This window comes from Brassica napus, chromosome A4 (genome assembly GCF_020379485.1).
Source record: "Brassica napus cultivar Da-Ae chromosome A4, Da-Ae, whole genome shotgun sequence".
Classification (NCBI taxonomy): domain Eukaryota; kingdom Viridiplantae; phylum Streptophyta; class Magnoliopsida; order Brassicales; family Brassicaceae; genus Brassica; species Brassica napus.
Window position 1 is genome coordinate 11,821,691 of NC_063437.1, and position 27,582 is coordinate 11,849,272.

Consider the following 27,582-nt stretch of genomic DNA (forward strand, 5'->3'; position numbering starts at 1 on the left):
TAAAACATTTTATATCTAACGTTAAAAACATATTATATCTTTTTGAAAATATATATCTTTTCGAAAAACATTTATATCATGTATGACGTTGATATACCATAGTTTCACTTTAAAAGTACATAATTTATCATCATTTTATAAAAAAAAAATATAAATATATGTTATTCTAGAATATTGATATAGAATAGTACTTAACTTTTGTGTTAAAATTTTATTTTATTGATTTTTTTTTAAAAACTATTCTATGTTTAGTGATCATATAGTCTAGAATGAAATAAAAATTCATTTAAAACATTTTATATCTAACGTTAAAAACATATTATATCTTTTTGAAAATATATATCTTTTCGAAAAACATTTATATCATGTATGACGTTGATATACCATAGTTTCACTTTAAAAGTACATAATTTATCATCATTTTATAAAAAAAAAATATATAAATATATGTTATTCTAGAATATTGATATAGAATAGTACTTAACTTTTGTGTTAAAATTTTATTTTATTGATTTTTTTTTTAAAAACATATGTCGATCGGTTTGAATTTTTTTAAACTATAGTATATGTAGAAATATAAAATCTCTTGATTTGATTGTATTAATACAAAAAGTATTGGTTGTTCTTTTCCGATCTGTCTAGCCAGACCACCTCAAGTTTGAGTAATAGAATAGCCGTTTGCTGCCAAAAAAAAATACAAAAAGTATAGTTCAAATGAAATAGATGGGGGAAAAACAAAGAAAGAAGAAAGAGATAAAAATGAATGGTTTATGAATTGTAAGCTTACATAATATACACACAATACTGTAGCCATGAGTTTTATATGGTCATTTGTCAAATTATAGTTTTTTTTATAGTTATACAATGCAGACGACAAAAAAAAAACAGTGCACATTCCCATTATAAAACAGACTCCTTTTTTTTATTCAACTGGATGAGAAAAGACATTACACAGAGATCACATTTGTCTGAATTTCTTTTCAAATCCTTCCGAAGTTCGGATTGATTCTTTTTTATATCTTAGCATGACTCTCTTGCACATATAATATATAAACTCAAACAACTTTTATTTTTAAACTATATATATATATATATTAATACTACTTCAATCAATCCTGGATACCAAAGCTGCCAATTCCTTGGATCCATGATCATCATGATGCAATTCTTCATTCGAAATTATAATTTGTCTGCTGCGGCTTCTCTTGAAACTGCTGGTTGATGTTGAGTTGATCCAACATGTTTGCGTTCATTCTCTCACTTTCCCTCCTCCGGTATTCGCTCACCTCTTCTCTTAGCCTACTCATCTCTTCTCTCTGCACACTCGCCTCTTCTATTAGCCGACGAACTTCTCCATTCAATTGTTGGATCAAGTCTGCAACCACAGATTCCACGTTTATACATCATATTCAAAAATCTTATCTTTTTACAATACATATATGTTTACACCTTTCTTTAGTAATGAAGATTTATGAGTAATTAAGAAAGATGTAGCACTTAATAAATGGTCAACCGCTCGCTTTTTAATTCGAGAGTAAGATATATATATTTTAAATGGTAACAAAAGTATTAATAAAGCTTAAAGTTGTTTCCACCACTGGGTATCAGATCATGCAAGTAACCATGGATGAAAAGTCTCGTCAAAACCCTATAAACTATATCTGACATCCTCACAAAATATAGATGAGAGTACCTTCACGAAGTCGTGCATGCGCCTCCCCTGCATGAAGACGAATCCTAAATTGCACGCACTCGTCATCCGCCGTCATTCTTCCTCTCTGCATACAACCAGAATATAATATACAAGCTATTAATTAACAAAATCTATCTCACAGGAACAAACCGTGACAAGTAAGATGGTGATCACCTTCTCAAGCTTGAGCTCGGCAGTCAATATATCAATCTGAGTCTCAAGTGTCTCGACTTTGTCTTCCAACTCGGACTCGTGCAGCGCCTTCTTCGCCTTTGAACGTGCAGCTGATTCCCGGTTCGACAAGGTTCTGAAATGATATATATGATCACATGGGTATATATAAATGTCACAAAAACAAATACTTATACAATCTAAGCTAAGCTATATATAGGAGATCAATTGATTACATTTTGAGATGCTTAGGATCAGATTCTGCCATCTCTTTCAGTTCGTCAGAGGCGGCAATCGAAAATGAAAAGAATATACCAGAGCTAGGAAGAGGAGATTACACCTCAAATAGTTTATGGCTTTCGAAAATGCTTTTGTTGCATGATACTTGCACGAGCTAGGTATTTATATTTACGGTTTCTGTTCATTTCCGAAAAGATAGGAAAAAAAAGACAAAAGAGACTAGTTAGGAATCTTGTGTTGGTCAAGATGAAAATATATGTTTTTGTCATCATAGAAAAAAGACAAAAGAGACTAGTTAGGAATCTTGTATTGGTCAAGATGAAAATATATGTTTTTGTCATCATCACATTTAAAGTTTTTTACAAGTGTCATTCACTGCTAAGTGTGTTTGGCCAAAAAGTTATATTACGAATTAAGATCAACCGTAAAATGAAGAAAATGCCCCTGGATTCTAAACCTGAAGAATATATATAAAATCTAAATTGCAACAAAGACGATGTAATACAACACATAGAATTAGTGTTCATAATGTGACAAAGATTTAAAGATGGCAAGAATTACATTGGTCGTTTTTCTCATCATTTTATTTACATAATTTGTTGTTTTATTATTTTGTATGTATTTATGAATATTTTTCTTATCTAATAAATAAATTTAAGTTGAGAAAACCGTTACTGATCACAAGATTGAGAATGTTTAACGAGATCTGGTGATTTTGAAAGGTAAAATTCCCTAAAAATATCTGAACTAAATTTCCATTTCTTGTAATACATAAACTATTTTTGTTCTGTTTAATACACAACCTATTTTCCGATATCGAAGTAATACACTGCCAAACTGACGATGTCAATCGCTTTAACAAATTCCTTGAAACGTCGTTTGTTTGGTAGTGTAAGACTTTCGATTTTTAAAGTTTATTGGGTATCAAAAATATGTTGTTCTTAAACAGGAAGCCAAAGTAGTTTATCTATTATTATAACAAATAGAAATTACTCCATGTATTTTTAGAAAATTCTTCTACAATTTTAAACCGTAAAATTAATGACATCAACATTTTTTAAAAAAATTGATATAACTTAATTGATATTGTTAAACACATGAACTACAGTTTAAGTGGAAAAATATAATGTACAAAATGAGTAAATGATGTGCTTGATAAGCAAGACGATTCAAAAGTATATGATGTGTTTGATATCTCGTTAACTAGGTGATGTTGTTATCTCTTAAGTTTTTTTTTTAAAACTATATAAGAGAAGAAAACAATGACCCGTAAAAGGAGTATCTCATAATTTATTGTCTTTAGGAGATTTTAGGCAAAGTAGGCCCGAAACTTTACGAGTAGATTCACTTGATATTTCGTCATTTTAGTGATGTTTTAAAGATTTTTTTTTATTTTGATTCAGAAAAACAAACCTATAAATTTTCAGTTTGTGTTTACTAACTAACTTGGTTTAGTAAATGCGTAAAAAAAAACGTTTGGAGGGAATTTTTTTTTTGTCAACATTATTTTCATCGAAGGAAATTCAATAGGACATAGTACAAGCATAGAAAAACCCATATTCCCTCCATTACAACTTGATTTAATGAAAAGCCCAAAAGTAAACTAAATCCAATATATTGACTCAATTTACTAATTTGCATACCACCTAAGAAGACATGCGTCTCACATGCACACACCCAAGACACCATCCTTTGATATTATACTGTTGAGTTGATTGAGACGTGCGTGCACGTGCCACCGCAAGAAAGAGGAAACTCCGAAACTACTTTACCACCACCGATGCAATTACATACCACCGGCGTTGCTTTGTCCATGGCTGCGCTTCATCAAACTTTGCTTAAGTCTTGTACTCTCATAGATTGCTTTCCACCTTACCCGTTGATACTTAAGACAGAGAGGCCTTGCTTCACCGGAATTAAATATGAGGAGGCTGAAGTCGAAACGAAGGAAGACCCTTTACTAGATCATTTTCCAATCAGAGAAGATTCACATAACACCATAGATAGATAAATCAATAGCGAAGTCTGCATCTCCTATGGAGCGGTTGAAGTGAGCGATGGACAAGGTATCTAAATTAGAATCAAACGGAATAGATTTGAAGCTTCTGAAGAACTTTACTTTAGAGAGAAGTGGGAGAACCTTTGGAGATAGCTGTTTTGATTTTGGTAAGTCATGTTCTTTCTAAAAAAAGTATTTTTTCGTTAAGAGTTTTAGTTTAGATTTGTAATATAAATCGTGGAATTTGTATTTGGATGGAAATTCAATGCTCACTTTATTTGTCAGCTCATTTTGTTTGTTTTCAATTTACATTGTTTTATGTATGCAGTGTAATGCAATTTTATTTTCATCTCTTTCTATTTTTTTTTTTTTTTGATGTAAAACTTTGATTTTCAAAAGTTTAGGTATTAATTGGGTATCGAAAAATAGAGTGGGTATAAAACGGGGAACCAAAATTGTTTATATATATTTTTATAGCAAACGAAAATTAGATGAGGTATTTTTGGAAACTTTTTCTACTATAAACTAGCGACAGTTGACGTCATGGAGGTGTAAAACTTGCGATTTATAAAAGTTTATATATTATTTTGGTATGAAATTGGTTGTGTATTAAATGGGAAGCCAAAATCTATTATTATAAAAAAGATGTTTTCACGCCTAGATCATCCACATGGAATTTCATATCACTAAGTTGAGATCTGCGGAGGCCACACTTGTTCGCGTCCAAAACACGGCGTTTCATTAACTTGGAGATTGTATGGGCTTTTGGTGTAACTCATAAACATGCGGGAATATAGTCGTCTAATCTTTAGATCAAATTAAAAATAATATTTTTAGTAATATACTTTTCTATTTTAATACACAAATAATGTCGTGTTCTTCGTCTTATGAATACATCATAAAACAACACTTATGATATTGTTGATATTCAATCCGATCATGCCGGTATAACAAATTAATGTAAATCAACATAACGATGATTTTAATTGGATTTACATGTATCGAAAATACAATAAAATGTTTTAATTTATTTTAATGTGCAAAATAGCCCGTAAAAACCAAAAAAAACTATATGAACCAATAGGTTTATAGTGAACGTACATATAAAATGTATAATATTATACAGTGAATGCAAAATTGAATTCACTAATTTGATGAACAATATACTGAGCATTTAACATATGAATAATGTTTTAGCAAAAAAAAACATAAGAATAATTATTTGCTTTACCCATTTACATCAATTTATTTTTTAAAGTCCATGATTTCACGATAAATAGTGTTCTTAACTTCTTCTTTTTTTCATACAATAGCGCAAACATATTATTATATATTACTCCTACTTAGCTATTTGAATAAACGAACACTCTGATATTTGAAAATATTGAACGATTCCCTTTGTACGGTAAAAGGTTTTATTTCAAAGTATTAATACACCAATGCACAAATATATTTTGCAAGATAATTACACGTATATGCAGCATAAGCTCTTTATTACATACGAGCATGGGTTCTATAAAAACATTTATGCAATATTATCATTTAATTTAAATATATTGTTAATTCAAAACGCAAGTATCCACGGTATTAATAACTTCTAAATTAATAGTAAAACCTATCTAATAAATTCTAAACTTATTTAATAACGACATGCCGTTTTCAATGGTGCAAAGGGGGGGGGGGGGGGGTTGAGACTCTGGCGATACATCTACTGGCTCCTCAATAGGGGTAGTAGCACTCGAGTTGGGTTCATGGATGGTAACCACAACCTACACAGAATTTGTAGAGGCCTCTCGAGTTCCCTTTTTTTTTGTTTACGGGGACCCACTGTCTTTTGATCTCGAGACAGTCCTTTAGAATTTGCCCAAGCTCCTTACAATGAGAACATGTTGGAGGTAGCCATGGGTATTCCACTTCCACACGGAATGTAGCACCACTCTGGCGAACAAGCTCCAGTACAGTAGGGAACGGTTTAGTGGCGTCAGCTTCCACTTTCGCATGAGCACTGAAAGGCTGGATAAGTTCTTTGTCCAGTTATCTTCAATGTCAAAATTTGTTTTCCGTGTAAGCTCCTTGATCCACTGGTTTAACTAATTTTCATTAATGTTTTTATACTGCTAGATTTCGAGATCCAGAGAAGGTGTTAAAAAAATTGTTTTCTACCAATCTCTCTTCTACTCTGAGTCTATGAATCTCCATAAAAAACATTAACAAGAAAAATGGAATCTCCATGAAACGATCGGAAAATATATTTTTTAAGTGTAGGGGGATGTGACATTGACTCCGCACATGGGACCCATGCATTTAACCTTTAACTATTTTTTGGCCAAAAAGTTTTATTACGAATTAAGATATGGAATTACATTTTTTTATCGAGATCAGTAATTACAGTTAACTGTATAAATGAAGAACAAACTTCACAAGAAAAGGAATGTTAAACGAAATTTGTTGATTTTCAAAATGTTGGATTTAATTTTTTGAAATGTCAAAGAACATTTTATTATTAATAGAAAATTTCATAAAATTACCCACCAAAATTTGTTAAGTGTGTTTTAATGGAAAAAACTTATGTACGGCCCCCTATGGTGAACCTTTAAATTCACCACCACTTTTACCACCAATCAAAGTGCCACCTAGATAATTAATAAAGAAATATTAAATTTTGTTTAAAAAACTTAAAATAGTTGAAAAATATTTTATGCCTAAAAAAACCCTAAACCCAAATAGTAAACTTTTAACCTAAACCTTATACTATAAACCCAAATCCTAAACCCTAAACCCAAACTGTAAAACCAAATCCTAGACCCTTAACCCAAACCGTAAACTCTAAACCCAAACCCAAATCCTAGACCATAAACCAAACCGTAAACCTTAAACCCAAATTCAAACCTTTTGGGTTTAGGGTTTAGGGTTTAGGATTCAGGTTTAGGATATATAGTGTTTGGATTTAGGATTTATGGTTTAGGATTTGAGTTTAAAAGTATAAGGTTTGGGTTTATGACCTAGAGTTTAGGTTTAGGATTTAGGGTTTAGAGTTTGGGTTTATAATTTAGGGTTTTGAGTTTGGGTTTAGGATTTAGGATTTAGAATTTAACATTCACGGTTTTGTTAGTGGCATCATTTTTTTTTTTGATTATTTATGGTTTTGTTTAAATAAAATTAATACTTTTATTAATTATCTAGTTGGCACTTTGATTGGTTATAAGAGAGATGGTGAATTTAAAAAAAGAAGATCCGCTTAAACCTGATACTGAAATGGATCCGGTTCAGTCTCGGATTTTGTTACCAAAATAACCAAAATAATCTGAAGAAAACTGAATTACTCTTTCAATAACACACCAAATTTGAACAAAACTTAGTTTAAAACTTAAAAGGATACTGAAATAGAAAGTCCATGATAGTACTAGAGTACTAGTCAACACGAATTAAACCATATAAGCAATTGAAAATGACAAAATTCTTATTATTGTGGGATTGTTGCATCTCCCCACTACTAAAAATACAACGATCATTAACAGGTTAACATTCATCTTCATTGTTATGGTTTCTCAATCTAACGATGATGGTGAATCCATCTGTAAACATAAAAGCACATATGTAAGTGAATAATAAAAACAAGAAATTATAGAAAACAATAAACAAAAAACGAGACAGAAGATATGCATATAAAATATGAGTTAACGAAAAAATCTAAAAATAAATTTCTATTGATTTCGAATCGATTACCAATTTTTTAGAAAAACCTAAGAAAAAGAAGTGAAGACGAAAGAAAACAAATGAATGTGGGGAGCCAAAGACAGTCTAAAGTGGTATTTGCAGCTGAATGTGAGGAGTTGTTCGGAGCTGTTTATAGACCGGATGCTTGGCCTTCCTTTCAATACCAATCTTCGGAAATTGGAAAGGAACTTCAAGGTATCAAAGAGTATAGCCTGCTTGTGGTTTTGCGTGAGGCAAACAGAGGAGCGTCTTTCACTACTCAAAGTGTCACTAATCAAGGGTTGGTACGGCCATATGTTGCAGCTGATCATCCTCCTTGGTTATTTGAATTGTTTGTTAATGAAAGCCGTTCCCTCTAAGTGGGCCTTCAGGTTTGTATGTGTCGGCCAAATGTTTTGGGAAGAAGAAGAGTTACGCTGGATGGAGAATTGGAGTCTTTTGGTGATTTCCTCCTGTAGCTGATTTGTAGTCTTTCTTTCTTCGTATATATGGTGGTATAGAGCAGATGAAGTGCGGTTGTTCTTTGTAGCATGGTAACTTTGTTATTAATATAATCTAATCGTTGGACAAAGAAAAAAAACGAACCTGCGATTGATTTGATTCTTCTAATTCTCAGATAAAGCAGGAGACAGAGAGACAAAGAAATTTTTGGTTCTATTTTATTATTATATAAGATTGAATAAAAAAAAGCTTAGTTCTTTTGGGATTAGGGGTTGGTCGCCGAAAGAAAACCATAACAGGTGAGAGAGAGGAGAATACATGGAAATTATATAAATTTTGTATATAACATAAATTATATATATTTGGGTATTAAAATTAGCATAGTTTGAATATTTAAATAAGCACAATTTTAAAAGTAAATGTATTAAATGAATAAAATAATTAGTTTGAATATTAAATTGGATAGCAAAAATATTTAGGTAGCAAAAATTGGATAGCAAAAATTTAGTTGGTGTATTTTTACAATTTTGTTTTTCTTATTAATAGATTCCTAGAATCGGTCTGATCACTAAACCAAACATATCTCTAATTTTTTTTTGTTCACATGATCTTATTTTACCAAGTGCTGAAGTTCTGATTAGTGCTTATCGGGATTGACTGTTTAGGGATGGAGGAAGATGAAGAATTAGCTCTCTGCATCATATTAGTATCAGTGCCACTGCCATCCATATGATCTTCGAGAAAAGTCGCAACTTTTGAGGGAAGAAGAAGCTCCAAAAACCCTAAGAGTTGGAAGCTTTCGATGGTGAATAGTCTTTTTAAGAAAGATCAACGCACACTAATTGATATTCCAAAAAGAACAGGTTATTGAATGCTTAATCTATCTTCATCTTCTACTTCTCACTCAAATCAATGGCGCAGAAAGACTTCACATGAAACGTTGACCAAACCCCGATAATCATCCACTGGTCGGAAAAAGCAACGTCCCAGACTCCCAGCACACTAGTTTTGTCTTTTTTATACATTCTTTTTTTATAATTTGGATAAAGGCAAAAGGACCGAAGCTTTACCCTCAACTATAAAAAGGTTAATGTCATATACACATAATGAGTCAATCTGTCACTAAAATAGACAAAAAGTTTCTTTTAAGTGCATGACCGTTTTATTGGTGCGTTATCCACATTGACAAACTATAATATACTAGAATGTTTTTTTAAGTAGTATAGAAAAATTGATCCATATTAATAGCATAACAACAAACATTCTATATATTTAGTTACTGTGTACTTACATTTATAATCTATGGTTTTACAATAGAATGTAACCCACTAAAATAATACATAATAATGTGAATTAGTTCTATATTTGGAAATGGTTTGGGATAGCACATAGTTAAAGTTTTTGATAAAGATGTTCTTCCGCTATGTGAGAGAGAGAGAGAGAGAGAGAGAGAGAGAGAGAGAGAGAGAGAGAGAGAGAGAGAGAGAGAGAGAGAGAGAGAGAGAGAGAGAGAGAGAGAGAGAGAGAGAGAGAGAGAGAGAGAGAGAGAGAGAGAGAGAGAGAGAGAGAGAGAGAGAGAGAGAGAGAGAGAGAGATTAATATATTATTCTATATTTAGTGATCATATAGTATAGAATGAAATAAAAATTCATTTAAAACATTTTATATCTAACATTAAAAAACATATTATATCTTTTTAAAAATATATATCTTTTCTAAAAACATTTATATCATGTATGACGTTGATATACCATAGTTTCACTTTAAAAATACATAATTTATCATCATTTTATAAAAAAAATATATAAATATGTGTTATTCTAGAATATTGATATAGAATAGTACTTAACTTTTGTGTTAAAGTTTTATTTTATTGATTTTATAAAAAAACATATGTCAATCGGTTTGAATTTTTTTAAACTATAGTATATGTAGAAAATATATATATATATATATATATATATATATATATATATATATATATATATTTTCAATATAATCTCTTGATTTGATTGTATGAATACAAAAAATATTGTTCAAATGAAATAGATGGGGAAAAAACAAAGAAAGAAGAAAGAGATAAAAAATGAATGGTTTATGAATTGTAATATGACATAATATACACACAATACTGTAGCCATGAGTTTCATATGGTCATTTGTCAAATTATAGTTTTTTTATAGTTATACAATGCAGACGACAAAAAAAAACAGTGCAAATTCCCATTATAAAACAGACTCCTTTCTTTTATTCAACTGGATGAGGAAAGGCATTACATAGAGATCACATTTGTCTGAATTTCTTTTCAAATCCTTCCGAAGTTCGGATTGATTCTTTTTTATATCTTAGCATGACTCTCTTGCACATATAATATATAAACTCAAACAACTTTTATTTTTAAACTATATATATATTTATACTACTTCAATCAATCCTGGATACCAAAGCTGCCACTTCCTTGGATCCATGATCATCATGATGCAATTCTTCATTCGAAATTATAATTTGTCTGCTGCGGCTTCTCTTGAAACTGCTGGTTGATGTTGAGTTGATCCAACATGTTTGCGTTCATTCTCTCACTTTCCCTCCTCCGGTATTCGCTCACCTCTTCTCTTAGCCTACTCATCTCTTCTCTCTGCACACTCGCCTCTTCTATTAGCCGACGAACTTCTCCATTCAATTGTTCGATCAAGTCTGCAACCACAGATTCCACGTTTATACATCATATTCAAAAATCTTATCTTTTTACAATACATATATGTTTACACCTTTCTTTAGTAATGAAGATTTATGAGTAATTAAGAAAGATGTAGCACTTAATAAATGGTCAACCACTCGCTTTTTAATTCGAGAGTAAGATATATATATTTTAAATGGTAACAAAAGTATTAATAAAGCTTAAAGTTGTTTCCACAACTGGGTATCAGATCATGCAAGTAACCATGGATGAAAAGTCTCGTCAAAACCCTATAAACTATATCTGACATCCTCACAAAATATAGATGAGAGTACCTTCACGAAGTCGTGCATGCGCCTCCCCTGCATGAAGACGAATCCTAAATTGCACGCACTCGTCATCCGCCGTCATTCTTCCTCTCTGCATACAACCAGAATATAATATACAAGCTATTAATTAACAAAATCTATCTCACAGGAACAAACCGTGACAAGTAAGATGGTGATCACCTTCTCAAGCTTGAGCTCGGCAGTCAATATATCAATCTGAGTCTCAAGTGTCTCGACTTTGTCTTCCAACTCGGACTCGTGCAGCGCCTTCTTCGCCTTTGAACGTGCAGCTGATTCCCGGTTCGACAAGGTTCTGAAATGATATATATGATCACATGGGTATATATAAATGTCACAAAAACAAATACTTATACAATCTAAGCTAAGCTATATATAGGAGATCAATTGATTACATTTTGAGATGCTTAGGATCAGATTCTGCCATCTCTTTCAGTTCGTCAGAGGCGGCAATCGAAAATGAAAACAATATACCAGAGCTAGGAAGAGGAGATTACACCTCAAATAGTTTATGGCTTTCGAAAATGCTTTTGTTGCATGATACTTGCACGAGCTAGGTATTTATATTTACGGTTTCTGTTCATTTCCGAAAAGATAGGAAAAAAAAGACAAAAGAGACTAGTTAGGAATCTTGTGTTGGTGATGATGAAAATATATGTTTTTGTCATCATAGAAAAAAGACAAAAGAGACTAGTTAGGAATCTTGTATTGGTCAAGATGAAAATATATGTTTTTGTCATCATCACAGTTAAAGTTTTTTACAAGTGTCATTTACTGCTAAGTGTGTTTGAGGGAAAAAAAGGAATATAATTTCTTTTTAAATGAATGTAATTTCTTTTTAAAGGAATGTAATTTTTTTAAAGGAATGTAATTGTTGACTATTAGCTAAAGATAATTTAAGTCAGACCAATTACGGAGCAGCACGTTTCTTCCTTGTACCAATCAGTTTTCAAGTAGGGGTGAACATTTTATTTTGATTCGATTTGTTATTCGTTTCAATTTGATACGAAAAATTCATATATTCTTAAGTTTCTTAAACAAAACAAATATTAAAAATAAATATCCTAAAAACAAAATAAATCACGAATACTAAAATTTTAGACTCGGATATATGCTCCGCTCGGATTTTTATACAAATTAATATATTTGGATAATAATTATATTAAATTATACATTTAAAATTCTAAATTCAATTATATATATATAATTGAATTTAGAATTTTAAATGTATAATTTAATATAATTATTATCCAAATATAATTTTATTAATTTATAAAATTATTAAATTAAGAAAGAAATATAATTTTTCTTATAAAATTACAATTTATGTTTTATAAAAGATTTTAAATAATTTTTATAATTTACAGAACATATAGTCTCATTAATGTTTACTTTTTTAATTTCATACTCCGTACTATGTAAAATATATTATTTGAAAACAATATATTCTAGTTTTTTTCTAGATTTAGCTTGTACTGAACAAAGTGGATGATGTATCCATAAATATCCGTAAATATTCAAAAATATCTGTAAATTTTTTGGATATCCGGAAAACTGGATATCTGTATTTTTTTGAACCAAAGAAAATAAAAAAAATTAGATATCCGTTAAGTACGAAACAAATCACAAATACTCAAAATTATGGTAGTATTCAATCCGTGCCTAGCCCTATTTACAAGTAATAGATTTTGTTATGATATTTGAGGTAGTTAGTTAGCTTCAATGTTAAAATTTTGTTTTCTACCAATCTCTCTGCTACTCCGAGTCTCCACGAAAACGTTAATGAAAAAACGAAATCTCCACGAAACGCTCGGAAAATATACTCTCTTTATCTCATATTAAGTGTCATTTTAGATTCTAAATTTTCTTTCATTATAAGCGTTCTTTTACATTTGAAATGCATATTTTAAATAATTTTCTGTTTTTTTCTTCTTATTTTTAATTCATTAACTAAACGAAGAGAAATCTGAATCTACCATCAACATCGGTTTCATAAAACGTATGCGTTCCTGGATTAGCTTCTCTCAGCATGTGCAAGTACTTTGGAATTTTTCCAAAACTCTTCTCCGGAATACCTCTAACCATGCTAATTGCAAACTCCCGAGCATCCCATGCTAAGGACTTAGATATCTCACATCCATGTTCCATCCTCATAATCTGTATGACATCATTTGTTTTGGGACCTTCTTTCACACCATCATACCTATGCATTATTAGACTGCCAATTGTCTTTGCAGAAGCTGTCCGACCACCATTATTCATACTCGACGCAGCGCATGTATGATCCGCCACATTTTTTTGATGATGAAATATGTGGAACCTGATAACCCCTCAGCTCGAACACTCCATTTGCAAGGGTTGTATTTGCATCGGATGTACCAAAGGTTTCTGTCAGATTTCACAACTTTGTAATCGAAATTATGCTTCATTGCCGACATTTCCAAAGTTGCTTTCAACATGGTTTTGTTTTGAAACGTTTCACCCCTCTTCACAACATCCACCAAAGAAAACCGAACACTTTTTCCATTATCGTCTTCTTTTGCTTTAATGGCGAGAACATCATCTTCTTTATTGGCGTTTGAGTTGGAATTATCTTCAACATCCTTGCTTGATTCAGATGAACGAACACTGTCATCTCGAGGTGGAAACGAGGAAGGTTCACCTTGTTCTCTGAAAGGCAAGTTAGATTTCTCATTATCAACCTCAATGTTGCCGTTGTTTCCACTGATAGGTGAAGTAGACACACACAACCTTGTAGAAGCTTTTCCCCGTACATAAGTAAGAAATTTTTTGACTTGCCGATCACTCTCAATGATAACTGGGGGACAGTCTATTGAACCGATTAACTCCATAGGTAAGTAGCTTAACTCAAGCTCGACAAGGTTTTGGTCAATTCCAAAATCTTCTAAAGCCATATGCCTTAGGTCTTCAAAGGAACTTGTCAATTCCATGTACAATACTCTACCTCGTTTGTTCTTATCAACCGCAAATCCCCATCCTTTAAGGGGATCAAATTTCCACAACCCAGAAGAAGCATAGATATGCATCTTCTTCAACAAGAAATTCAAAATTTTTGGATGAAAAAATATCAAAATCCTCTCACCAAGAAGAAGACCACGATTTTTTTTTTTTTAAATGTACTTGGAATACACGAAATTTAAGGAAAATAGATTTAGAATATATTCTCTTAACAGATTATGGAGATATTTAAGGAAAATATACAATTCGAAATTCGTAGAACGTACATTACATTGTCCGAAGAATAAAGGAATGTGGTAGATTATGGAATCATATTATGGCAGACTCATGCAACATGGCAGATTATGTCATTTCGCCTCTGTAGTTATATTAGGAAATAATAGTTAATCAAATCTACTATAGTTCATAAATAAAAGTTATGGTAGTCGTTTACTTCTACCATGTCTACCGTAGTTCAGAAATAAAAGAAATAGTAGTCGTTCAATTCTATCATGCTAGAATTATAACAAATGGTCGATTTAACGTTCTGGTGATTGCAGATATTTATGTAGTTAACCGAATATGCAATCTACATCCTCGTAGACACTAGATTATGTTTTCTGCCATCAGTATACCAAAATATGAAATTGTGTTCCACAAATATTTAGTCAACCAAAGTATTTTTCATATGTTTGTCTTTTGTTTATATACATTTTGTATATTTTTGTATATTTTTATGATTCTTAAAATAATTGATATGATTTTTCAAAGTTGATCAGGGATATCTAAGTCCAAATCTGACCAAAAAGAGATTTATGGCAAAGGAACAATGTACTTGTTTTTTTATTCCGTTTTGGCAATTTTTTCTATAAAATATAAGTTAACGAAAAAAGCTAAAAAAAATTTCTATTAATTTCGAATCGATTACCAATTTTTTTAGAAAACCCTAAGAAAAAGAAGTGAAGACGAAAGAAAACAAATGAATGTGGGGAGCCAAAGACAGTCTAAAGTGGTATTTGCAGCTGAATGTGAGGAGTTGTTCGGAGCTGTTTCTAGACCGGATGCTTGGCCTTCCTTTCAATACCAATCTTCGGAAACTGGAAAGGAACCAAGGTATCAAAGAGTATAGCTTGCTTGTGGTTTTGCGTGAGGCAAACAGAGGAGCGGCTTTCACTACGCAAAGTGTCACTAATCAAGGGTTGGTACGGCCATATGTTGCAGCTGATCATCCTCCTTGGTTATTTGAATTGTTTGTTAATGAAAACCGTTCCCTCTAAGTGGGCCTTCAGGTTTGTATGTGTCGGCCAAATGTTTTGGGAAGAAGAAGAGTTACGCTGGATGGAGAATTGGAGTCTTTTGGTGATTTCTTCCTGTAGGTGATTTGTAGTCTTTCTTTCTTCGTATATATGGTGGTATAGAGCAGATGAAGTGCGGTTGTTCTTTGTAGCCTGGTAACTTTGTTATTAATATAATCTAATCGTTGGACAAAGCTTAGTTCTTTTGGGATTAGGGTTTGGTCGCCGAAAGAAAACCATAACAGGTGAGAGAGAGGAGAATACAGGGAAATTAAATAAATTTTGTATATAACATAAATTATATATATCTGGGTACTAAAATTGGCATAGTTTGAATATTTAAATGAGCACAATTTTAGAAGTAAATGTATTAAATGAGTAAAATAATTAGTTTGAATATTAAATTAGGTAGCAAAAATATTTAGGTATTAAAAACTGGGTAGCAAAAATTGGATAGCAAAATTTAGTTGGTGTATTTTTATGAATTGTTTTTAATTATTAATAGATTCCTAGAATCGGTCTGATCACTAAACCAAACACATCTCAATATTTTTTTGTTAACATGATCTTATTTTTCCAAGTGCTGAAGTGCTGATTAGTGCTTGTCGGGATTGACTGTTTAGGGATGGAGGAAGATGAAGAATTAGCTCTCTGCATCATATTAGTATCAGTGCCACTGACATCCATATGATCTTCGAGAAAAGTCACAACTTTTGAGGGAAGAAGAAGCTCCAAAAACCCTAAGAGTTGGAAGCTTTCGATGGTGAATAGTCTTTTTAAGATCAACGCGCACTAATTGATATTCCAAAAAGAACAGGTTATTGAATGTTTAATCTATCTTCTTCTTCTACTTCTCACTCAAATCAATGGCGCAGGAAGACTTCACATGAAACGTTGACCAAATCCCGATAATCATCCACAGGTCGGAAAAAGCAACGTCCCAGCACATTAGTTTTGACTTTTTTATTCATTCTTTTTTATAATTTGGATAAAGGCAAAAGGACCGAAGCTTTACCCTCAATATAAAAAGGTTAATGTCATATACACATAATGAGTCAATTTGTCACTAAAATAGGCAAATTCAAAAAAGTTTCTTTTAAGTGCATGACCCTTTTTTCGACGCGTTATCCACATTGACAAACTATAATATACTAGAGTGTTTTTTAAGTAGTATAGAAAAAATTGATCCATATTAATAGCATAACAACAAACATTCTATATATTTAGTTACTGTGTACTTACATTTATATTCTATGGTTTTCCAATAGAATGTAACACACTAAAATAATACATAACTAGATATTAACCCGCACATCCGTGCGGATATATTTATATTTTTAAATTAATATTTAAAATATAAATATGTTATAAAGATATATATCTAATATCAATTTTATGTATATAATTTTTATTTTGAAAATTTATATTTGTTGAAATTTGTTTGATGATATTGTACAAATCATATATTAATGAAGTATTTTTGTTTATTTATTTAAAATGCAACATTAATATTAATAATTTAACTTTAAACATTAGTTTTATACGAATTAATAAAAAAAAACTAGCTTCTTTGTTTAGAAATTTTTATTCTCGAAATGTTTTTATGTGAATAAATTAAACTATTTTTGTTATATTTTAAAATATTATTTTATTTAATATATTATATTTCAGTTTAATGTTTTTATTTTTACTAAAAATATCAACATAAAATGTTACAACCAATAAAATATTATTTATTTTGTTTTATATAAAAATTTAATTTGATAATTTAAAAAGAATTGGGCTATACTATTTAATTTCAAAATTCGTTATTGGAATATATAAAATATGGTCTATATTAAATAAGATAAACAGTCAAATGATAATTAACTAATGACAATATATTTATGTTTTCTTAGAAATGTTAATATTTAGATGTATATTTCTTTTTGTTAGGAGAATATCATATATGAGTAATTTTAGGATGTTTAGTTAAATTTCTAATGAATGGTCTAACATAGACTTGTGTATGGTAGATAAAAAATAGGATTCTATTTTAATAGAGTAGATAATGTGAATTAGCTCTACATTTGGAAATGGTTTGGGATAGCACATAGTTAAAACTTAAAAGTTTTTGATAAAGATGTTCTTCCGTTACACCGGAAGCGCATAAAAAATAAAGAAAATGATAAAGAAGAAGATGATAATGTGTGTGAGAGAGAGTATTTAATATATTATTCTATATTTAGTGATCATATAGTATATACAGAATACTGTAGCCATGAGTTTCATATGGTCATTTGTCAAATTATAGTTTTTTTTATAGTTATACAATGCAAATTCCGACGACAGAAAGAAAAAAAACAGTGCAAATTCCCATGATAAAACAGACTCCTTTTTCTTATTCAACTGGATGAGAAAAGACATTACACAGAGATCACATTTGTCTGAATCTCTTTTCAAATCCTTCCGAAGTTCGGATTGATTCTTTTTTATATCTTAGCATGACTCTCTTGCACATATAATAATATATAAACTCAAACAACTTTTATTTTTAAACTATATAAATATTTATACTACTTCAATCAATCCTGGATACCAAAGCTGCCAATTCCTTGGATCCATGATCATCATGATGCAATTCTTCATTCGAAATTATAATTTGTCTGCTGCGGCTTCTCTTGAAACTGCTGGTTGATGTTGAGTTGATCCAACATGTTTGCGTTCATTCTCTCACTTTCCCTCCTCCGGTATTCGCTCACCTCTTCTCTTAGCCTACTCATCTCTTCTCTCTGCACACTCGCCTCTTCTATTAGCCGACGAACTTCTCCATTCAATTGTTGGATCAAGTCTGCAACCACAGATTCCACGTTTATACATCATATTCAAAAATCTTATCTTTTTACAATACATATATGTTTACACCTTTCTTTAGTAATGAAGATTTATGAGTAATTAAGAAAGATGTAGCACTTAATAAATGGTCAACCGCTCGCTTTTTAATTCGAGAGTAAGATATATATATTTTAAATGGTAACAAAAGTATTAATAAAGCTTAAAGTTGTTTCCACAACTGGGTATCAGATCATGCAAGTAACCATGGATGAAAAGTCTCGTCAAAACCCTATAAACTATATCTGACATCCTCACAAAATATAGATGAGAGTACCTTCACGAAGTCGTGCATGCGCCTCCCCTGCATGAAGACGAATCCTAAATTGCACGCACTCGTCATCCGCCGTCATTCTTCCTCTCTGCATACAACCAGAATATAATATACAAGCTATTAATTAACAAAATCTATCTCACAGGAACAAACCGTGACAAGTAAGATGGTGATCACCTTCTCAAGCTTGAGCTCGGCAGTCAATATATCAATCTGAGTCTCAAGTGTCTCGACTTTGTCTTCCAACTCGGACTCGTGCAGCGCCTTCTTCGCCTTTGAACGTGCAGCTGATTCCCGGTTCGACAAGGTTCTGAAATGATATATATGATCACATGGGTATATATAAATGTCACAAAAACAAATACTTATACAATCTAAGCTAAGCTATATATAGGAGATCAATTGATTACATTTTGAGATGCTTAGGATCAGATTCTGCCATCTCTTTCAGTTCGTCAGAGGCAGCAATCTTACTCAGTTGATCTGCATTAAACAGGCCTGAGAAGACAGACGCCGGCTGACTACTCCCTGAGCCTACTGAGGAGGACTCGAGCATCGTGTGTGGAACCTGAGATAACATCCACTGCGAGGGGCTTGATCCCGCGGGGATGAAATTCTGCGACCCGAACTGGAATGGCTGACCTGTCGGTGGAAAGGGTGGGAGTGAGCTTCCGCTAGGCGGCGGCATGGTTGCTCTATTGGAACTCTCGTCACCAAAAGGGTTAGCCCTCGGGTATTGGCTGAGACCGGAGTATGAAGGAGGAATACCGGCGTGACCATCCATCGATACGGAGACGAAGAACGGCGTCGAGTCTCTGCATCATATCGACAGATTAGCGCTAAAAAGGTTAAATAAATATACATATAACTCTTGAAAAAAAACTTAGCATGCTATATACATGACTAGAATCATAAAAGGTTCAAAATGAGTGTCTAGTTTATAGAGAGAAAAAAAAACCACTGAAACATTTTGTAAGACTATATCAGAGTTTTACCAAAAAAGTAGAAAAGAATATACCAGAGCTAGGAAGAGGAGATTACACCTCAAATAGTTTATGGCTTTCGAAAAGGCTTTTGTTGCATGATACTTGCACGAGCTAGGTATTTATATTTACGGTTTCTGTTCATTTCCGAAAAGATAGGAAAAAAAGACAAAAGAGACTAGTTAGGAATCTTGTGTTGGTCAAGATGAAAATATAGACAAAAGAGACTAGTTAGGAATCTTGTATTGGTCAAGATGAAAATATATATTTTTGTCATCATCACAGTTAAAGTTCTTTACAAGTGTCATTCACTGATAAGTGTGTTTGAGGGAAAAAAAGAATGTAATTTTTTTTTAAAAGAATGCAATATTTTTAAAAGGAATGTAATTGTTGACTATTAGCTACAGATAACTAAAGTTAGACTAATTACGGAGCAGCACGTTTCTTCCTTGTACCAATCAGTTTGCAAGTAGGGGTAAACATTTTATTTTAATTCGATTTGTTATTCGTTTCATTTTGATACGAAAAATTCAGATATACTTAAGTTTTCGAAGCAAATCAAATATTAAAAATCAATATCTGTGAAAAACGAAGCAAATCACGAATACTAAAATTTTAGACTCGGATATCTGCTCCGCTCGGATTTTTATACAAATATATATATATATATATACAATTGAGTATAGAATTTTAAATGTATAATTTAATAAAATTATTATTTAAATATAATTTTATTAATTTATAATTATTAAATTAAGAAAGGAATATAATTTTTCTTATAAGATTACAATTTATGTTTTATAAAAGATTTTAAATAATTTTCCAAATTTATGGAACACATAGTCTCATTAATGTTTCCTTTTTTAATTTCATACTCCGTATTATGTAAAAGATATTATTTAAAAACAATATCTTCTAGTTGTTTCTAGATTTAGTTTGTACTAAACAAAGTGGGTGAGGTATCCATAAATATCCATAAATATTCAAAAATATTCAAAAATATCTGTAAATTTTTTGGATATCCGAAAAACTAGATATCTGTATTTTTTGAAGCAAAGAAAATAAGGAAACTAGATATCCATTATAAGCGTTATGATATTTGAGGTAGTTAGTTAGCTTCAATGTTAAAATTTTGTTTTCTACCAATCTATCTGCTACTCCGAATCTCCATGAAAACGTTAACGAAAAAAACGAAATCTCGATGAAACGCTCGGAAAATACTCTCTCCGTCTCATATTAAGTATCATTTTAGATTCTAAATTTTCTTTCATTATAAGCGTTCTTTTACATTTGAAATGCATATTTTAAATAATTTTGTGTTTTTTTTTCTTATTTTTAATTCATTAACTAAAAATCAAAACAAAATATATGTTAAATAGTGGTAAAATAGAAAATTTAACAATTTTCTTAATTTATGTGCAAAAACTTTAAACGGCACATATTATGAAACAGAGGAAGCATTTTTCTACTTGTAGGGGGTTGCGACATTGACTCCGCACATGTGATCCACGCATATTAACCGCTAACTTTTTTCGGACAAAAAGTTATATTACGAATTAAGATCAACCGTAAAATGAAGAAAGTGCCCCTGGATTCTAAACCTGAAGAATATATATAAGATATAAATTGGAACAAAGACGATGTAATACAACAAATAGAATTAGTGTTCATAATGTGACAAAGAACCAAAGATGGCAAGAATTATATTGGTTGTTTTTCTCATCATTTTATTTACATAATTTGTTGTTTTATTATTTTGTATGTATTTATGAATATTTTTCTTATCTAATAAATAAATTTAAGTTGATAAAACCGTTACTGATCACAAGATTGAGAATGTTTAACGGGATCTGGTGATTTTGAAAGGAAAAATTCCCTAAAAATATCTGAACTAAATTTCCATTTGTTGTAATAATACATAAACTATTTTTGTTCTGTTTAATACACAACCTATTTTCCGATATCGAATTAATACACTGCCAAACTGACGATGTCAAACGCTTTAACAGATTCCTTGAAACGTTGTTTGTTTGGTAGTGTAAGACTTTCAATTTTTGAAATTTATATTTTTTTTTGGTAGACTGCAGGAGACATTAGCCCCCTACTTTTTATTCAAACTCAAATTAAACAACTACAAGTAAACATGGCGAGGTCTAGAAACCCCGCTCAAGTCCTCCAACAAAATCGGAACAACAATCTCCGGAACAGTCTCAATATAATGCAAACCAAATGGTAAAGAGAACGCATAGGCGCTAATCCATCGGCAAGATGATTAGCCTCCCTATAGACATGAGAAAACTTGACAAGCCAGTCTCTTGATATGAAGCCATAGCACAAACGTACTAGAAACGACAGGGGATGAGAATCATGTATCCCTGTCCTTAGAAAATCCACCACACTCGTCGAATCCACCTCCACCTCCAGCCTTCTAATGCCACAATCCCACGCAATGCACAAGCCATAATACACTCCCCCACAGTTCCGCTAAGGATGCCGGGCAAATCCCAATGTTCACCGCAAAGCCCCCTTTCCACTCGCCATACTCACCCCTTAAACTCCTCCTGCAGTCGCCAAACCAGGGTTTCCTCTGGAAGCTCCATCCGTATTCAACTTGCACCAGCTATTTGCAGGTCGAAGCCATGATATTCGCTTCTCCACTCGAACTCCCACGGCCGAGTGATCTTTCAATTTCTTGTTCGCCAATACCACTTCATGAGCCTTGTCTTTAACAAATTTCACTCTATCTCGACATTTCCCTGTTTCACCAAAAACATAGCCACATCTCCACTTCCAACACCACCACACAGTTAGTGCAAAAAGAATCGCCCAAAGGTCTTCATTATTGGATGTGTCTTTTGTGAGATTCTCATATAACCATTCTAGAAGCGGAAGGTTAAAGAAGCGTTGCCTTTTACTCGGGGGTACAATCTTCACCCATAACCCCGCAGCTGCCGAGCAATCTCTGAGGACATGAAGAATAGTTTCATCCCCATTTTTGCACAATTGACACACTCCATTGTCGCACAAGTGTCTGCGTTTACGTTCCATATTTGTCATGATTACTTGCAGAGACACCAACCATAAGAATACTCGAACTCGTTCCGGTGCACCAACACTCCATATTCTTTTATATAAAGCTTCCATGTTCGGTCATGGGCTAACATCCCTAGTCAAGAAAGCGTACGCGGATTTTACAGAGAAAGCTCCATCTTTGTTCTCACTCCATGACATTCTATCGCGAGCCCCAGTAATATCATCTACCACCATTGAAGCCAACCTCAATCGCATCTCTAATGGCATATACGGCTCAAGAGCTTGAGTTAACCAACCAGTTCCACTTTGCCATAAGTCCCGAGCCTTTGCCTCCAACATCTCCACCGGGATATCTACCATACTCGAATCTAATAGGGGCTAATTTAACAGCCACTTATCTTTCCAGAAGCGGACCTTACGTCCATCTCCCAGAACCCAACTCGCACCTGGTACAACCACTTCTCGAATTCCCAAGGTCAAGCTCCTCCAAGTCGGTGACCATACTCCTTTAACTACCAGCCATGTGGGATCATATAGATCGCCCACTCTAAACTTATTGCGTAAAATCCTCACCCATAAGCCATCTTGAGAGTTTAAAAGTCTCCACCCAAGTTTCGCTAGTAGCACAACATTCATCTCTTTTGCTGATCTTATACCAAGCCCACCCTCTCTCTTTGGTTTGCAAACGCTCTCCCATGAAACCAAATGTTGTTTACGATTGCCCTCACTGCTCCCCCATATAAAGGACCTCGCGATCTTATCAATCTGGTCTAAGGTCGATGCTGGAAGGGCTATAGAGCTCATCGTATGAACCGGGATTGAAGACAAAACAGACTTCGTTAGGGTTATCCTCCCCGCCAGACTTAGGAATCTCGTCTTCCACCCAGCAAGTTTAGAAGAGACCTTCTCAATTACTTCCCCAAATGTTTCTTTGTTAATCCTCTTCTGCAGTACCGGCATGCCTAAGTACTTACCCAACTCCTTCGTGCCTTTAATACCACTCTCATTACTGATTGAGTTGGCTAAAAATCAGTGGATATTCTCAGAAAAGAATATTAGCGATTTCTCCAGACTCACTTTCTGTCCCGAAGCCTCGCAGAATCTCTCCAGCACTTTGCATATTATCCGAATCTGCGATATAGAAGCTTCTGCAAACAAGCTCTGGTCCTCCCCTTGATAATCTGATCGGTTTCCATTCCTTATTGGCCACATATAATCCAATTTGATGACACAGTCTCTCCATGCATAGAACAAAAAGGTATGGTGACAGAGGATCTCCTTGTCGGAGTCCACGCTGGGGCGTAAACGATTCTGTCCTTTCTCCATTCCACAATAAACTCATACCAGGATTCTTGACACATTCCATAATCCATGTAACCCATATCTGCGGTAGCTTTGCCGCATAAAGTGTTTCCTCGAGGAAATCCCATCTAATGCGGTCATAGGCCTTCTCGAGGTCTAATTTGAGAAGCATCCAACCTTTACGCCCTTTCTTCCTCCTCATTGAGTGCACAGCTTCCTGATTAACGACAATATTATCAGTACTCAGTCTACCCGGTATGAAGCTCGCTTGCGATGGACCTATCAACTTCAGCATGAGTTTCTTCAACCTCAATACCATCGCTTTTGTTACTATCTTGAATAGTACGTTGCATAAGCTAATGGGTCTGAACTGCATAATTCTCTCAGGTTTAAGAACCTTTGGTATAAGTACCGCAATTGCATCATTCATACCTTCCGGAAGAACCCCTGACTGAAAGAACTCTAACCCAAACCGGGTTACTGACTCTCCCACCACATCCCATGACTCTTGGTAGAAAACCGGTTGGAAACCATCAGGCCCCGGGGCTTTAAACTTGCCCATAGAGCGAACTTACTCCTCTACATCCAGTGCCGAGAACGGCTTATTCAACAGCTCCATTTCCTCTCGAGTGAACTCAGTGAAACCTTGCTGCGGTAGCCTATCCGTATGAAGATTGATATCATCCGTAGAGTACAGTCTTTTATAATAGGTAATAGCTAGCTTCTCCAACTCTTCTGGCTGGTCTATCCAACGTCCATTCTCATCTTTTAACATCTCAATCCTGTTCCTCTTTCGACGCACTATCGTACTCGTATGGTAATACTTTGTGTTCTTGTCCCCAAAGGATATCCATTTATCACGCGATTTCTGATACCAAAGAACTTCTTCCTGTTCCAGAACCACCTCCAAGTCCTTTAGTAGAGCCGCTTCCTTCACTAGTAGATCGTCATTCGGGTTCTCCCCAAGTATTCTATCTTTTCTCCTATTCACGTCCCCAAATACCTCTCTGTTCCATTTTTTGAGTTTTACTTTCAAGAGAGCCAGTGCCTCCGGAGTATGCATCTCCCCATTCCAGGAGGCAAGTAATAACTCTTTGAACCCTTCATGTTTAAGCCATGCCGCTTCAAATCTAAATGGCCTTCTCCCTGGGTTACCTCTTTGTTCCGGCGCAAGTTGCACATAGATTGGTGCGTGATCAGATGCTAAGAAAGGAAGATGAGAGACCACCGCCTCCTGCCATCTCACCCTCGTTTGAGCATTACCCAACACCCTATCCAAACGCTTAGCCACAAAATTTCGTGTGTCCTTCCCTCTTCTCCATGTGAACGTGTTACCTCTGAACCCCATATCCACCATGGCTAGATCATTAATCCATTCTCCAAAGGCTAGCGAATCTGGTGAAAGTCTACCTTTGCCTCCAGTTCTTTCATCAAGTCTTAAAATAGTATTAAAATCACACCCCACCAACACCGGCTCATCTATACTTTCCAGCACCCTTTTTAACTGTCCCCAAAGTCAACTCAGCCGGCTAACAGTTAGCGCAGCATAAACTGCAATAAGGTGGATGACCTCTGTCCCCATCATCATCTTAGCATGAATAAACTGCAATGATGATTCCAAAATCGTGAGCACTCCAGCTTGATCTCTCCACAGTAACCAAATTCCTCCCCTCTGACCCGTAGCATCAACACAAAACGAGTTATCAAAACCCAAGTTTTGGCAGATTCTCATTGCCTTGTCACCATCCGCATGGGTCTCAAATACGCAAGACAATCAGTATTGTACTTCTTCAAAATGTATCGAATAGAACGTCTGAAATTGGGTTTATTTGCCCCCCGGCAATTCCAGAATAAGCAATTTATCATCTTTGATAAGATTAGATCCAAACGAATTACCGGGGCACCCTGTTATGCGAGGGACAATACCCTCTCATCCCCCTGCGGGTTACTCAGTATATCAGTCTCTCGCTGCTCCGTCTCACTGATAATACTCTTCATTGGATTCTCCAATTCTTCGTCTCGCAACTACATTCGAGATGTGGTCTGAGCTTCCTCCACTCTGTCTCTGAAAACTCCCCCCGATCTCCCCCACATCAGTATTCTCCACTCTCAAACGCTTCCCCGACTCAGATAGACTAACTTCTCCCTTCGTTGGCCCAAACACCAAACCCCGAACCGGTCTATTATTCAGCTTTTTCTCCCTGCCTCTTCCTTCCCCCATCACTTTTTTTATTTCCCGCCCCTTTCACTTTGGCTCCCACCTTCGAACTCGTTGCTGCACTCATATTACTGCCAAATATTAGAGTTTCCTTCCCATGCAAGACTCCCTTGCCCTTCTTATTCTGGATGTTCATATCATGGTTCTCCTTATTCTCTTAACCATTAACTGCATCCTTCCTTGATGCACCCACACTCGTAACCATCTCTAAGCTTCCAAATTTATTTGCAAGCGCAATGGTCCCTCTGTTGTTACGACTCGCCTCCACCGTCAAATACCGAGTCGTGACATTTGCAGTTCGAGATTGAGTTTGCGTTCCACGTCTCGGACCTCTTGCCTGAGTGAAACCATCTCCCTGCACTAGGGGATTTTGTCGCGGCGTAGATTGAGCCAATATTGGCGTTTCCGTTGGAGCTGTCTGATTAGCCACTCTTTCCGCAATGGTCTTTGGGCATTCATGAACCATGTGTCCGTAGATACCACACTTTGAGCAGATTTCAGATAGACCTTCATAGGCAACAAAGTACATCTCCCCATTTATTAAGACTGTCCCTTTCAAAGGCTTTTCAAGATTGACTTCAACACAAACTCTCGCAAATCTAGCTCTTTCAAAATTCAAAGTAGTCAGATCCACCCGTATTGTCTTACCCAAACCTTTAGCAATTCCCATGAGAATCGATCGATAATAGAAATTCACTGGGATATTGGTTAGTCTGATCCATATCGGAGTTGTAACAATATCATCTCTTAACGGATCAAACTCCGGCGACCAAGCTCTCACCATAAGATAACTCCCAAACACTCTCCATGGACCTCCTGTCAGCGCCGCCAAATACTCACTCTCCTTCTCGAACCGGATCATGAAGAACTGACGAGGCAAGTCCATCACATACATTGCTCCTGTCGGACTCCATAACTCCTTTAACAATTCTTCCTCAAGGCAGTAATCGCAACGTTCCTCCCCAAAACCCTAACCACCATACACTGTTTCCACATCCCACTCATTGCTTCTAGCACCTCCGTCCCTATCGTAATAGATGGTTCACCATCCTCTCCATTCGGAAATTCCACTAGGAGTCTCTCCGACACAAACTCATCATCAATCCAGTTCTCCGGCACCGGCATACCACCCTCGCTTGTACCCACTACTTTTGAGACCCAAGAAATCCCCGTATCCGGCGGGTCCCCTGGTGGTCTCGCTCTCTCCCCCGCCTCTAAAATGGTCGCATCCTGATCCTCCGCCTGCAAACCCCTCGCGTCGCTTTTCGCCAAAACCCTAGAGTCGCTCATCGTTTCGCTTTTTTTTAAGTTTATATATTAATTGGATATCAAAATAAAGTTTATATATTAATTGGGTATCAAA

The 27,582-nt window shown here is 34.2% G+C and overlaps 5 protein-coding genes across 5 annotated transcripts; all 5 read right to left on the bottom strand.

Moving 5' to 3' along the window:
* Positions 1-243: 243 nt before the first annotated feature.
* On the bottom strand, positions 244-3,306 carry LOC106448439 (bZIP transcription factor 29-like). The gene is made up of 4 exons (XM_022718829.2): positions 2,101-3,306; positions 1,868-2,000; positions 1,694-1,778; positions 244-1,375 (listed from the first exon to the last, which is right to left on the bottom strand). Exons 1-4 carry the CDS (start codon positions 2,130-2,132, stop codon positions 1,170-1,172), a joined length of 456 nt encoding a protein of 151 aa, XP_022574550.1. The 5' UTR covers positions 2,133-3,306; the 3' UTR covers positions 244-1,169.
* Positions 3,307-10,339: 7,033 nt separating this feature from the next.
* LOC106448440 (bZIP transcription factor 29) lies at positions 10,340-12,357 on the bottom strand. Its single transcript, XM_013890325.3, has 4 exons — positions 11,681-12,357; positions 11,448-11,580; positions 11,274-11,358; positions 10,340-10,955 (listed from the first exon to the last, which is right to left on the bottom strand). The coding sequence occupies exons 1-4, from the start codon at positions 11,710-11,712 to the stop codon at positions 10,750-10,752; spliced, it is 456 nt and encodes a 151-aa protein (XP_013745779.2). The 5' UTR covers positions 11,713-12,357; the 3' UTR covers positions 10,340-10,749.
* A 5,112-nt stretch (positions 12,358-17,469) lies between these two features.
* On the bottom strand, positions 17,470-19,859 carry LOC106420741 (bZIP transcription factor 29-like). Its single transcript, XM_048777586.1, has 4 exons — positions 19,094-19,859; positions 18,861-18,993; positions 18,687-18,771; positions 17,470-18,368 (listed from the first exon to the last, which is right to left on the bottom strand). Exons 1-4 carry the CDS (start codon positions 19,465-19,467, stop codon positions 18,163-18,165), a joined length of 798 nt encoding a protein of 265 aa, XP_048633543.1. The 5' UTR covers positions 19,468-19,859; the 3' UTR covers positions 17,470-18,162.
* A 4,713-nt stretch (positions 19,860-24,572) lies between these two features.
* Positions 24,573-25,358, bottom strand: LOC111215241. The gene has a single exon (XM_022718638.1). It carries the CDS (start codon positions 25,356-25,358, stop codon positions 24,573-24,575), a length of 786 nt encoding a protein of 261 aa, XP_022574359.1.
* A 1,018-nt stretch (positions 25,359-26,376) lies between these two features.
* Positions 26,377-27,114, bottom strand: LOC106448445. Its single transcript, XM_013890328.2, has one exon. The coding sequence runs from the start codon at positions 27,112-27,114 to the stop codon at positions 26,377-26,379; it is 738 nt and encodes a 245-aa protein (XP_013745782.2).
* Between the last annotated feature and the right edge of the window lie 468 nt (positions 27,115-27,582).

Bases quoted from the DNA above. Each gene is read 5' to 3' on its own strand.
- LOC106448439 (XM_022718829.2), bottom strand. From the start codon at position 2,132: ATGGCAGAATCTGATCCTAAGCATCTCAAAAT. The intron at 1,779-1,867 runs GTGATCACCATC...GGTTGTATGCAG, and splicing joins CCGAGCTCAAGCTTGAGAAG to AGAGGAAGAATGACGGCGGA. The intron at 1,376-1,693 runs GTACTCTCATCT...CTGTGGTTGCAG, and splicing joins GCATGCACGACTTCGTGAAG to ACTTGATCCAACAATTGAAT.
- LOC106448440 (XM_013890325.3), bottom strand. From the start codon at position 11,712: ATGGCAGAATCTGATCCTAAGCATCTCAAAAT. The intron at 11,359-11,447 runs GTGATCACCATC...GGTTGTATGCAG, and splicing joins CCGAGCTCAAGCTTGAGAAG to AGAGGAAGAATGACGGCGGA. The intron at 10,956-11,273 runs GTACTCTCATCT...CTGTGGTTGCAG, and splicing joins GCATGCACGACTTCGTGAAG to ACTTGATCGAACAATTGAAT.
- LOC106420741 (XM_048777586.1), bottom strand. From the start codon at position 19,467: ATGGATGGTCACGCCGGTATTCCTCCTTCATACTCCGGTCTCAGCCAA. The intron at 18,994-19,093 runs GTAATCAATTGA...ATATCATTTCAG, and splicing joins GATCCTAAGCATCTCAAAAT to AACCTTGTCGAACCGGGAAT. The intron at 18,369-18,686 runs GTACTCTCATCT...CTGTGGTTGCAG, and splicing joins GCATGCACGACTTCGTGAAG to ACTTGATCCAACAATTGAAT.
- LOC111215241 (XM_022718638.1), bottom strand. From the start codon at position 25,358: ATGGTGGATATGGGGTTCAGAGGTAACACGTTCACATGGAGAAGAGGG.
- LOC106448445 (XM_013890328.2), bottom strand. From the start codon at position 27,114: ATGTATGTGATGGACTTGCCTCGTCAGTTCTTCATGATCCGGTTCGAG.